Source organism: Neoarius graeffei, chromosome 23 (assembly GCF_027579695.1).
Source record: "Neoarius graeffei isolate fNeoGra1 chromosome 23, fNeoGra1.pri, whole genome shotgun sequence".
In the NCBI taxonomy this organism is placed as follows: Eukaryota; Metazoa; Chordata; class Actinopteri; order Siluriformes; family Ariidae; genus Neoarius; species Neoarius graeffei.
This window is the reverse complement of record NC_083591.1, coordinates 31013826-31026354: the sequence shown is the minus strand read 5'-3', so window position 1 is coordinate 31026354 and position 12529 is coordinate 31013826. Positions and strand designations below refer to the sequence as shown.

Sequence of the window (12529 nt, the reverse complement as noted above, 5' to 3'; positions counted from 1 at the left end):
CATAATAATAATTGGGTGTTGCCATCACACTGGTTTTGTCATAAGCTTTTTATAATTTCTCAAGCATTGTTTTATAAAGGGGTGGCACGGTGGGGTAGTGGTTAGCGCTGTCGCCTCACAGCAAGAAGGTCCGGGTTCAAGCCCCGTGGCCGGCGAGGGCCTTTCTGTGCAGAGTTTGCATGTTCTCCCCGTGTCCGCGTGAGTTTCCTCCGGGTGCTCCGGTTTCCCCCACAGTCCAAAGACATGCAGGTTAGGTTAACTGGTGACTCTAAATTGACCGTAGGTGTGAATGGTTGTCTGTGTCTATGTGTCAGCCCTGTGATGACCTGGCGACTTGTCCAGGGTGTACCCCGCCTTTCGCCCGTAGTCAGCTGGGATAGGCTCCAGCTTGCCTGCAACCCTGTAGAAGGATAAAGCAGCTAGAGATAATGAGATGAGATTGTTTTGCACTTTTTATGAATCTGTTAAAAAGATCTGGGAAAAAAAAGGAGGAACAAGTCTCAGTTTGCATTCGACAGTCAAAGAAAGTCCATGTTGTCGTCCCTCTTGTAAATTGTTGCCTATACTGACATGATTTACACACAAACAACGCAATCCATACTGGATGTGTTATATTATGGGTAGCCCTTTACACACACACACACACACACACACACACACACACACACACACACACAAAAGACAGCAGTGCTATGATTCATGTGTGAGTGTGGATTGGAAATCTTTAAGTACAATCAGATTGCCTTGTCACTTTCCTTTTATTTACAATCTAATATTGCAGTAAACTACAGAGACACGTTACATCTCTCACCATTTCTCAAACTGTTCAGAAAACGCAGGCATTTTAATTCATTGTCTCTGCTTCTGCCTGATGTGAGGTTAGGAAGAAAGCTGCAGTGCCTGTTGCCGCAGTGCCGATTCAGATTATAGCATGCTGATGACTCTACAGGTTTCTGATTGTGTGTTTTTTTAATTTTATTTCAATGGCAGTAGTGTTACTTGCTGCATCATAAGACTTTGTACGCTGTGTGTGCAGTTCTTCACTAAAGTAAACTCAATAAAATGAAATGCAAATACTCTGAAACATGCAGCTTAGAAGCATGGCTCAAAGTGCATGCAGAACACAGCGGGACATTTTTGGAGTGTTTGACAAAAATATATGCTGTAATACCCACACGCCCTACAGCTGGATATGCAAAACTCCTCCAGCATATTCCCATTCTTCCCTTCTCCCACTTCTGCTTTCATTTCATCTCTCTCTCTCCATCTCTCAATGTGCTGATGTATTGTGCTCAGCTGACGTCCTCTCGTTACTTCCTCCTACTATTCTCTCCCACACATACGCACACACACCCCTTTTGCTAATGAATGAGTGGGAGAAGACTCTCATTTCCATTATGCACTGTTCCAGCTTCAGCCTGCCTCTTAAACAAAGCCTGCTATTTTCTCCTCACTCTTTTCCCCTCACCTTCTCTCACACAAGCGCACGTGCTTGTTGCTGATTAAATTGATAATTAAATCCTTTTTCTTAAATGCTGTCTTTCTGTAGTGCAGAGAGAAATCATAAACCATACACAGAAGTCGTTCCCTTGTGGACTGCAGTGGAAAGATGGATCACAAAGTCAACAAAGAACATGGATGAGTAACAAGCAAAGCAAATTGCCTTGAGCATGATCAGTGCAACAAAATAAAACAAGAGTCATCAGGAAATGACATATCCCCTCCGGCCCCCACATGAAACCCCACTCCAAATTTTCCTAAGTTGATTTGGTTGCCATGGAAATACGGAATAAATAAAAATCACAGAAATCCCAAAATGCCAAAAGGCACAACTCCTCTAGTCACTTAACATAACTGTCAGGTTTCATGAAAAAATTCCTAACAGTTTTTGAGTTATGCTCCGGAAACTAAAGTGTTTACAGACGGATGGACAGACGGACAGAGTGATAGCTATATCCCCCCACATTATATGCCAGGGGGATAACAGCACAGGCATGGGGCAAAGATGGATTTCTATTCATATGGGAGTTCTGTCATATAGTGTGCTAGACTGCTTGAGAGATGGAGAAAGTATGGAAACCTGATGATACTCACATTGCTAGAAATTCTTACTTTGGGCTGATCTAGGAGCAGTAGACCTGAAATGAATAAAAAAGTTCTACAATAGAAAATCTGGTTCGTATGTTGCATTAGAGCAACTTGCTAATTGCATATTCTTATTTTTGGCATTCTTGTTTTTTCTTCACCATTCTAGTGAATATCTTGTTTAGGAGAAATTACTGATTAACATTTATGAATGTTATTTTTGCAACACCCAAATAGCAGAACCCATCCATGCATCCATCCATTTATACAGCTTATTCATCAGGGTCATGGGAGAAGGTGGAGCCAATCCCAGCTGACTTCAGATGAGAAATGGGGTACACCCTGGGCAGGTCACCAATCTATTGCAGGGCAACACAGAGGCAAACAACCACTCACTATTTCACCAATAATCTAATCCACATGTCTTTCCTGCCCAGCCCACTCAAGACTGCTGTCTGTCCTGGCTCCCCATTGGTGGAATGACCTTCCCATTGAGGTCAGAATTGCTGACTCCCTGATCACCTTCAAGCACAGACTGAAAATTCACCTCTTCAGGCTGCACCTCTCCCCTGCTTCCCTGCACATTGTGTAATCACGTAGCAGTTTTGACCAATGCAGGCTGTGTACTGTCTAGCCTGGTCATGATGACTCCATGTTAGCAGTTGGGTTTTATTTTTTTCAATTTAGTTGTACTTTGTCAGCTAAATTGTATGGTTGGTTTGTTTTCCTTGGATGTTTGCTAACTGTTACTTCAACAGAATATTACACTACGTGTTATTCTGTCACTTATTCATTTGGCACTAGAACTTTCTTGTCTAGAAGGTCAGCACTTCTTCTACCTGACTTTTACCCTTGTTGTACATCACTCTGGAGAAAACCTACATCGGACTGGGGAGAACATGCAAAGTCCACACAGAAAAGTCCCAGTCAGCTGTGAGGTTCAAACCCAGAACCAGTGCTAACCACTACACCCCTATAGCAGAATCATCCTGTAAAATGAGTATCACTTATGCATCTGTAAGATTATTTTAGGATCTTTGATTTCAACCGTTAGCTGTTTTGTTAAGAACAGAATGCCTGCCTTTCTTTCTAGGCAACTTTGACAAATAGCATACCATTAGCTTGCAATCACTATTCTAATTCATGTTGCAAAGTGATGAATACAGATGCTTAATGTCTGAAAGATTTATGGTGGAGCCAAATGAGTTGTTGCAGTTTAATAGCTCCCGCTGCAATGAGGTGACCAGTTGCAACTCGGTTTGAAGGAGCCAACAACAGATTGTCGGGTCTCCTAATAACAACTACCTAATTTTTTTAGACAAAGCCATTTATATAGCATAGAATTGTCGATAGAATTCTGCAGTAGAACAAAATCTAGAGGTCAAATACAGATAGACCCCATTTACTATATAGTGCACTAATAACAGAGTTTTGGCATTTTATAAATCATGTCTGTGTAGAAGGGTGACATAGTGGTGCAGTTGGTGGTGCTGTTGTCTCACAGCTCCACTGTGCCAAGTTCAATCTTTAGCTCAGTTATTGTTTGTGTGGAGTTTCACATGCTCTTTCTGTGTCTGTATGGGTTTCCTCCAGGTTCTACAGTTTCCTCCCACCTCCTAAAAACATACAGATAGGTGATTTGGCTACTTTAAATTGCTCCTAGGTGTGAATAGGTGTATGAATGTGTGTGTGCATGGTGCCTTGTAATGGAATGGTGTCCCATGCAAGGCTGTACTCCTGCCTCACACCTAGGCTTCCCAGAACAGGCTCTGGATCCATTGCGACCCGGATCCCTGAACAAGATAAAGTGGTTACTGAAGATGAATGAATGACTGTGTAGAATGTCTAGTGCACTTGTGAAATTGTAGAATGTCATGGAGTAGTTTAATGTCCCGCCGTACTCCAACAACAAAGTGCCTTATTGGCATCCTGAACTAATTATTTGAGCGATGAACTATTACAGTGGTGCTTGAAAGTTTATGAACCCTTTAGAATTTTCTATATTTCTGCATAAATATGACCGAAAACATCATCAGATTTTCACACAAGCCGTAAAAGTAGATAAAGAGAACCCAGTTAAACAAATGAGACAAAAATATGATACTTGGTCATTTATTTATTGAGGAAAATGATCCAATATTATATATCGGTGAGTGGCAAAAGTATGTGAACCTCTAGGATTAGCAGTTAATTTGAAGGTGAAATTAGAGTCAGGTGTTTTCAGTCAATGGGATGACAATCAGGTGTGAGTGGGCACCCTGTTTTATTTAAAGAACAGGGATCTATCAAAGTCTGATCTTCACAACACATGTTTGTGGAAGTGTATCATGGCACGAACAAAGGAGATTTCTGAGGACCTCAGAAAAAGCGTTGTTGATGCTCATCAGGCTGGAAAAGGTTATAAAACCATCTCTAAAGAGCTTGGACTCCACCAATCCACAGTCAGACAGATTGTGTACAAATGGAGGAAATTCAAGACCATCGTTACCCTCCCCAGGAGTGGTCGACCAACAAAGATCACTCCAAAAGCAAGGCGTGTAATAGTCGATGAGGCCACAAAGGACCCCATTGGTACCCGACTGTGGTATCCCGATTGAGGCTTGGAGATGTTTGGGTGAGACGGCTGTGGAGTTCCTAACGAGATTGTTTAATAAGATCCTAGAGAATGAGAAAATGCCAAATGAATGGAGAAAGAGTGTGCTCGTCCCAATATACAAGAATAAGGGAGATGTACAGAGCTGCAGTAATTACAGAGGAATAAAATTGATGAGCCACACCATGAAGCTATGGGAAAAGGTATTGGAGGCGAGATTGAGAAGAGAGGTAGCAATCTGTGAACAACAGTACGGGTTTATGCCAAGGAAGAGCATGTCGGATGCAATTTTTGCTTTAAGAATGTTAATGGAGAAGTACAGAGAAGACCAGAGAAAGCTACATTGTGTGTTTGTAGACCTGGAGAAGGCATACGATAGAGTGCCGAGAGATGAGTTATGGTATTGTATGAGAAAGAGTGGCGTGAATGAGAAGTATATTAGAGTGGTGCAAGACATGTATGAGAACAGTGAAACAGCAGTGAGGTGTGCAGTTGGAACAACTGAATGGTTCAAGGTGAAGGTGGGACTTCATCAAGGATCTGCTTTGAGTCCTTTTTTGTTTGCCATAGTGATGGATAGCTTGACGGACGAAGTGAGGCAAGAGTCACCATGGAACATGATGTTTGCAGATGATATTGTGATATGTGGTGAAAGTAGAAAGGAGGTTGAGTTGGGTTTGGAGAGATGTAGGTATGCATTGGAATGAAGAGGAATGAAGGTGAGTAGTAGCAAAACAGAATATGTATGCATCAATGAGAATGTGGATGAGAGTGTAGTGAAGATGCAAAGAGTAGATGTAAAGAAAGTTGGTGAATTCAAGTACCTGGGGTCAACTGTGCAGGAAAATGGGGGCTGCGATAGTGAGGTGAGAAAGAGAGTGCAGGCAGGGTGGAGCAGTTGGAGAAGGATTTCGGGAGTCATTTGTGATGGGAAAGTCCCAGCAAAAGTGAAAGGTAAGGAAGGAAGACATTATAAGACAGTAGTGAGACCAGCTGTGATGTATGGATTGGAGACCGTACCCTTAACAAAGAGCCAGGAGGCAAAGTTGGAGGTGGCGGAGTTGAGGATGTTAAGGTTTGCGATGGGAGTGACAAGGTTGGACAGGATAAGGAACGAGCACATCAGAGGGACAGCACATGTGGAGAGCTTGGGAATTAAGCTAAGAGAGATGCAGTTATTGCTGCACAAGGGGGTCACACCAGATACCAAAAGCAAAGGTTCACATACTTTTGCCACTCACAGGTATGTAATATTGGATCATTTTCCTCAATAAATAAATGACCAAGTATAATATTTTGTTTCATTTGTTTAACTGGGTTCTCTTTATCTACTTTTAGGACTTGCGTGAAAATCTGATGATGTTTTAGGTCATATTTATGCAGAAATATAGAAAATTCTAAAGGGTTCATAAACTTTCAAGCACCACTGTAGATTGCATTATGGTATTTATTAAGTGCAGTAGATATTCTCCAATATACTTTCAAACACTGAAAGTATGGCAAACTCCTCAAACAGTGCACTAAATAGGGAATAAGTTTGCAGTTTTACATCAGAATGACTGATATTTTGAGGTGATCAGATCCTTTAACAAAGCCTCTATGAATGATCTCTGGATGCAGTTATACAAAACTAATTCTTATACTCCCAGAACATAACATATGACCTCTTACTTACCTATTTCTGACACAGAAATTTAATTTTATTGTCTAAATATATCTACAATTGCTGTTTCTGTAGCAAAATTGCATCCCATTGCTTAATTCCCCCAAAACAAGGAGAAACTGGAGGCCCTCCAAAACTACATAGGCATAAATAAATTGTGATTGCGTCAACACAAAGAACCACATTTGTATTATTTGTAAACAGTAGAAACAAAGCCACTACTATTTTGGCACTCCTTGGCGTATTTGCATTTCTTTACAGCAAAAAATGCCTCATTTATTTGCTCTCTTTTCCTGTCAAGCTGTTAAGGGAAACCTCGACCTCCAAAGATTTCTGAAGTACTCAGCAATTCTGGTGCTAATTTGTTGGTTGGTGATGTAGTTTCATTAGTCCCGATAGAATTTAGAGGTTGTCTGCTATGCTGAGGTCACAGGGATTCATTGTGAGTGAAATTAAAATAGTGTACAATTGCAGTAGTAAAAATGAAAGAACAAGAGCTTCTTTTCTCAATCATCATTTTTATGATGTTAAACACTGGATTTGGAGTTCCAGAATGACATGCAGCTAAATGACGCTGTTACACTGAGCTGTGGCACTTGGCTCAGTTAGTTAGAAATCTACAAGATGACAAATGCAAAGGTGTTGACGGAGCAGAGTGTACGGGTCATGAGGTGAGAGAGCTGGACAGACTAAAGGAGCAAAGCACTGCTGCATCGTTCTCTTTTGGTAGAGCTGAAGTGAGAGCTAAATTCCACTGGCACCACTATCAGCAGGTACAACCCCATTTTCAAAAACATTGGGACACTGTAAAATATCAATAAAAACAGAATGCAATGATTTGCAAATCATGGAAACCCTATATTTCATGGAAAATAGTACAAAGACAACATATCAGATGTTGAAAATGAGATTTTATTGTTGTTTGAAAAATATATGCTCATTTTGAGGGCCAGCAACATTTCCAAAAAGTTGGGACAGAGGCATGTTTACCACTGTGTTGCATCACCTCTACTTTTAACCACACTCTGTAAATATTTGGGAACTGAAGAAACAATTTCTGTAGTTTTGAAAATGAAATGTCCCATTCTTGCCTGAGATGCAATTTCAGTTGCTCAACTGTTCGGGGTCTCCTTTGTCGTATTTTGCACTTTGTAATGCATCAAATGTTTTCAATGAGAGACAGGTCTGAACTGCAGGCAGGCCAGTTTAGCACTCAGACTCTTTTACTACAGAGCTATGCAGTTATAATATGTACAGAATGTGGTTTGGCATTGTCTTGCTGAAATAAACAAGGCCTTTCCTGAAAAAGATGTCGTCTGGATGGCAGCATGTTACTCCAAAACCTGTATGTATCATTTAGGATTAATGTTGCCTTCACAGATGTACGAGCTACCCATGTCATGTGCACAAATGCACTTTCATACCATTACAGATGCTGGTTTTTGAACTATGTGCTGACAAGCCAGTTGGTCCCTCTCCTCTTTAGCCTGGAGGACGCAGTGTCCATGATTTCCAAAAAGAATTTCAAATTTCAATTCATCAAACCACAGGATAGTTTTCCACTTTGCCTCAGTCCATCATAAATGAGCTCGGGCCCAGAGAAGGCAGTGTTGTTTCTGGATATTGTTTATATATGGCTTTAACTTGCATTTGTGAATGCAGGGATGAACTGTTTTCACAGATGATGTTTTTCGGAAGTGTTCCTGAGCCCATGCAGCAATTTCCACTACAGAATCATGTCTGGTTTTAATGCAGTGCTGCCTGAGGGCCTGAAGATCATAGCCATCCAATGGCCTTGTCCCTTGCATACAGAGATTTCTCCAGATTCTCTGAATCTTTTAATGATATACTGTAGATAATGTGAGCCACAAATTCTTTGCAATTTTACATTGAGGAACGTTATTCTTAAATTGTTGCACTGTTTGCCCACGCAGTCTTTCACAGAGTGGTGAACCCCTCCCCATCTTTACTTCTGAGAGACTCAGCCTCTATGGGATATTCTTTTTATACCCAATCATATTACTGACCTGTTGCCAATTAATTGTGAGATGTTCATGTCATGTGTTTATCATGACACAACATGTCCAGTCTTTTGTTGCCCCTGTCCCAAATTTTATGAAATGTGTTGCTGCCATTAAATTTAAAATGAGCATATATTTTCCAAAAAACAACAACAATCTCTCAGTGTCAACATTTGCTATGTTGTCTTTGTACTATTTTCAGTGAAATATAGGGTTTCCATGATTTGCAAATCATCATATTCTGTTTTTAATTTACGTTTTATACAGTGTCCCAGGGGCGGCACGGTGGTGTAGTGGTTAGCACTGTCGCCTCACAGCAAGAAGGTCCGGGTTCAAGCCCCGTGGCTGGCGAGGGCCTTCCTGTGTGGAGTTTGCATGTTCTCCCGGTGTCCGTGTGGGTTTCCTCCGGGTGCTCTGGTTTCCCCCGCAGTCCAAAGACATGCAGGTTAGGTTAACTGGTGACTCTAAATTGACCGTAGGTGTGAATGTGAGTGTGAATGGTTGTCTGTGTCTATGTGTCAGCCCTATGATGACCTGGCGACTTGTCCAGGGTGTACCCCGCCTTTCGCCCTATAATGGAAATTTCTAATAAACACTTCAGAACGCTTAACAGTTGTCTTTTCAGTCATTTATTATAGTAGATCATATAAAAGATATATAAAATAGGAAAGGAAATAGAATAGAAGAAGACATCACTTCTGATGATGCCGAGAGTACGCGCACTCTTAGTTGTGTTTTAGGAATGTTATCTATTATACTCTGAAAGCATTCGCTCACTGCTTGTGTCTTCACGTGATTGGCTCAAGATTTTCTATTAAGCTTTGTTAAAGCGTGCACCTGGCATGCTCTGATATGTGCAGGCGGATTCGAGTTAGGGAGAGCTCAAGCTCCCTGCTTATCACCACCGAGGTCAGGAAAGGTGGTTACATCATGAGAAGATGCGTAGTTAGGACAAACTCAAGCACCCTGCTCATTACCACCAAGGCCACAGAAAAGCGATTACAGCATGTGGAAAAACATCTCTTCTCAGTAACTAAGCCACTTTAGTTCAACATACAGAAACACAGAGAATAATAATGTTCATCCATTAAGTCACTTGAGCTCAACATACAGGAACACAGAGAATAATAATGTTCGTCCATTAAATTTCCCTCACAGCCCGTAGTCAGCTGGAATAGACTATAGCTTGCCTGCAACCCTGTCAAACAGGATAAAGCGGCTAGAGATGATGAGATGAGATATTATGAACACCCTGAGGCATTTGACAGTTTACATTTTGTTCAAAGACAAAATCACTCACATTATCATCTTAACTATAGTATACTACAGGATCCTGCATTTCTACATTGTGTGCTGTTAAATCATATTTAGCAAGATCTGGATCCAGAATTAGCCTAAGTGAATTAAAGTGCTCTTTTTATGGGGCTGACTTTATGATGAAGTGCACTTATTAAGTGCAGTGAACAGGCTTATGTGTGCAAAACGGTTTCGCCTACAGCTTTTGACCTGTGATAAAGGGAGCAGGTTCAAAGACCATGAGCCATATTATGCAAATACTTCATCATATAATTTCAGTGGTACTTAATTTATCAGAAACACTGACTAGAGATTGGAAAGTTCCCAACCAAGTGAACGCTTACGAAAATGAAGAAATAGTCAATTAGTTACAAAGGGCCCATAAGCTGAACTGTGAAGTTCTCTTTAAAATATGAACTGTAAATCCATTAAATGGTGGTTTTGTGTTGGCAGAGACTGTAAAAGCAACCACAGCTTGTGTGATTGATGACATTTCTGAATCAATTTTAGAGCTTCTTGAGGGAAATGAGTGTATCTGTGATATTTTGTTGCTTCTGTTTTCCCCAGAGATCGTGAGAGCAATGACTCATGCTATAAACCAGGGAATGACCATGTACTGGGGGACTTCACGCTGGACTGCCATGGAGATAATGGTCAGTTGGCCTTTGTATTCTAAGCTCAGATCTTTAAAAATAATTTAGTTATGTGTCAACTCAAATGTTAACCATGTTAAAAAATGATTTCTGATTAGTCAACATACAGCGGTGCTTGAAAGTTTGTGAACCCTTTAAAATGTTCTATATTTCTGCAGAAATATGACCTAAAACATCATCAGATTTTCACACAAGTCCTAAAAGTAGATAAAGAGAACCCAATTAAACAAATGAGACAAAAATATTATACTTGGTCATTTATTTATTGAGGAAAATGATCCAATATTACATATCTGTGAGTGGTAAAAGTATGTGAACCTCTAGGATTAGCAGTTAATTTGAAAGTGAAATTAGAGTCAGGTGTTTTCAATCAATGGGATGACAATCAGGTGTGAGTGGGCACCCTGTTTTATTTAAAGAACAGGGATCTATCAAAGTCTGATCTTCACAACACGTTTTGTGGAAGTGTATCATGGCACGAACAAAGGAGATTTCTGAGTACCTCAGAAAATGTGTTGTTGATGCTCATCAGGCTGGAAAAGGTTACAAAACCATCTCTAAAGAGTTTGGACTCCACCAATCCACAGTCAGACAGATTGTGTACAAATGAAGGAAATTCAAGACCATTGTTACCCTCCCCAGGAGTGGTCGACCAACAAAGATCACTCCAAGAGCAAGGCGTGTAATAGTCAGTGAGGTCACAAAGGACCCCAGGGTAACTTCTAAGCAACTGAAGGCCTCTCTTACATTGGCTAATGTTCATGTGTCCACCATCAGGAGAACACTGAACAACAATGGTGTGCATGGCAGGGTTGCAAGGAGAAAGCCACTGGTCTCCAAAAAGAACATTGCTGCTCGTCTGCAGTTTGCTAAAGATCACGTGGACAAGCCAGAAGGCTATTGGAAAAATGTTTTGTGGACGGACAAGACCAAAATAGAACTTTTTGGTTTAAATGAGAAGCATTATGTTTGGAGAAAGGAAAACACTGCATTCCAGCATAAGAACCTTATCCCATCTGTGAAACATGGTGGTGGTAGTATCATGGTTTGGGCCTGTTTTGCTGCATATGGGCCAGGACAGCTTGCCATCATTGATGGAGCAATGAATTCTGAATTATACCAGTGAATTCTAAAGAAAAATGTCAGGACATCTGTCCATGAACTGAATCTCATGAGAAGGTGAGTCATGCAACAAGGCAACGACCCTAAGCACATAAGTCATTCGACCAATGAATGGTTAAAGAAGAATAAAGTTAATGTTTTGGAATGGCCAAGTCAAAGTCCTGACCTTAATCCAATCAAAATGTTGTGGAAGGACCTGAAGCGAGCAGTTCATGTGAGGAAACCCACCAACATCCTGGAGCTGAAGCTGTTCTGTACAGAGAAATGGGCTAAATTCCTCCAAGCCGGTGTGCAGGACTGATCAACAGTTACCGGAAATGTTTAGTTGCAGTTATTGCTGCACAAGGGGGTCACACCAGATACTGAAAGCAAAGGTTCACATACTTTTGCCACTCACAGATATGTAATACTGGATCATTTTCCTCAATAAATAAATGACCGAGTATAATATTTTTATCTCATTTGTTTAACTGGGTTCTCTTTATCTACTTTTAGGACTTGTGTGAAAATCTGATGATGTTTTAGGTCATATTTATGCAGAAATACAGAAAATTCTAAAGGGTTCACAAACTTTCAAGTACCACTGTAAGGGAGTGTGAATAAGTGTGTGCTCCCAATAACTACTGCCTACTGTGAATGAGGAAAAACAAGATTAGGTAATCACAAGAGGAACAAGCAAATTCATGGGTTCACTGGCTGGAAAACACATTTGCTAGACCAGTATGTGTTCAAAATATCAGGAATCATCACTCTTCCTTATCTTCCCAGGTTTTTTTTTAATGGTTTCTGATGCACCATTTCAAAATCCATATCAAAGCATGTGAAAACCCCACTTCTTGTGATGTGTTGCTGCACCATACTTAATATGCACTTAATTAATTAATATTTAAATAATATTGGCTGGCGTTGAGTGGTTTATCAGATATATTCCATTCAGCTCGCATGATATTGAACGAGTCGAAGATGAGTTCAGTATCTTGCTAGCTGAATGAAGTATGTCTGATATACCACAAAAACCATTATTATTATTATTATTATTATTATACATTCCTTTTGGGTCTTTCTCTTTCAACGTGTCTATGTCTTTCAAAATTCT

At 40.5% G+C, this 12529-nt stretch overlaps 1 protein-coding gene across 2 annotated transcripts in view; it reads left to right on the top strand.

Annotated features, from left to right (window-relative positions):
* The window catches only part of kcnab1b (potassium voltage-gated channel subfamily A regulatory beta subunit 1b), a 162080-nt gene that overhangs the window by 126196 nt on the left and 23355 nt on the right, over positions 1-12529 (top strand). For both annotated transcript variants that reach the window (XM_060905307.1, XM_060905308.1), the window contains one exon: positions 10226-10311. In XM_060905307.1, coding sequence (XP_060761290.1) covers positions 10226-10311 — 86 coding nt within the window. The remainder of the gene's footprint in view (positions 1-10225; positions 10312-12529) is intronic.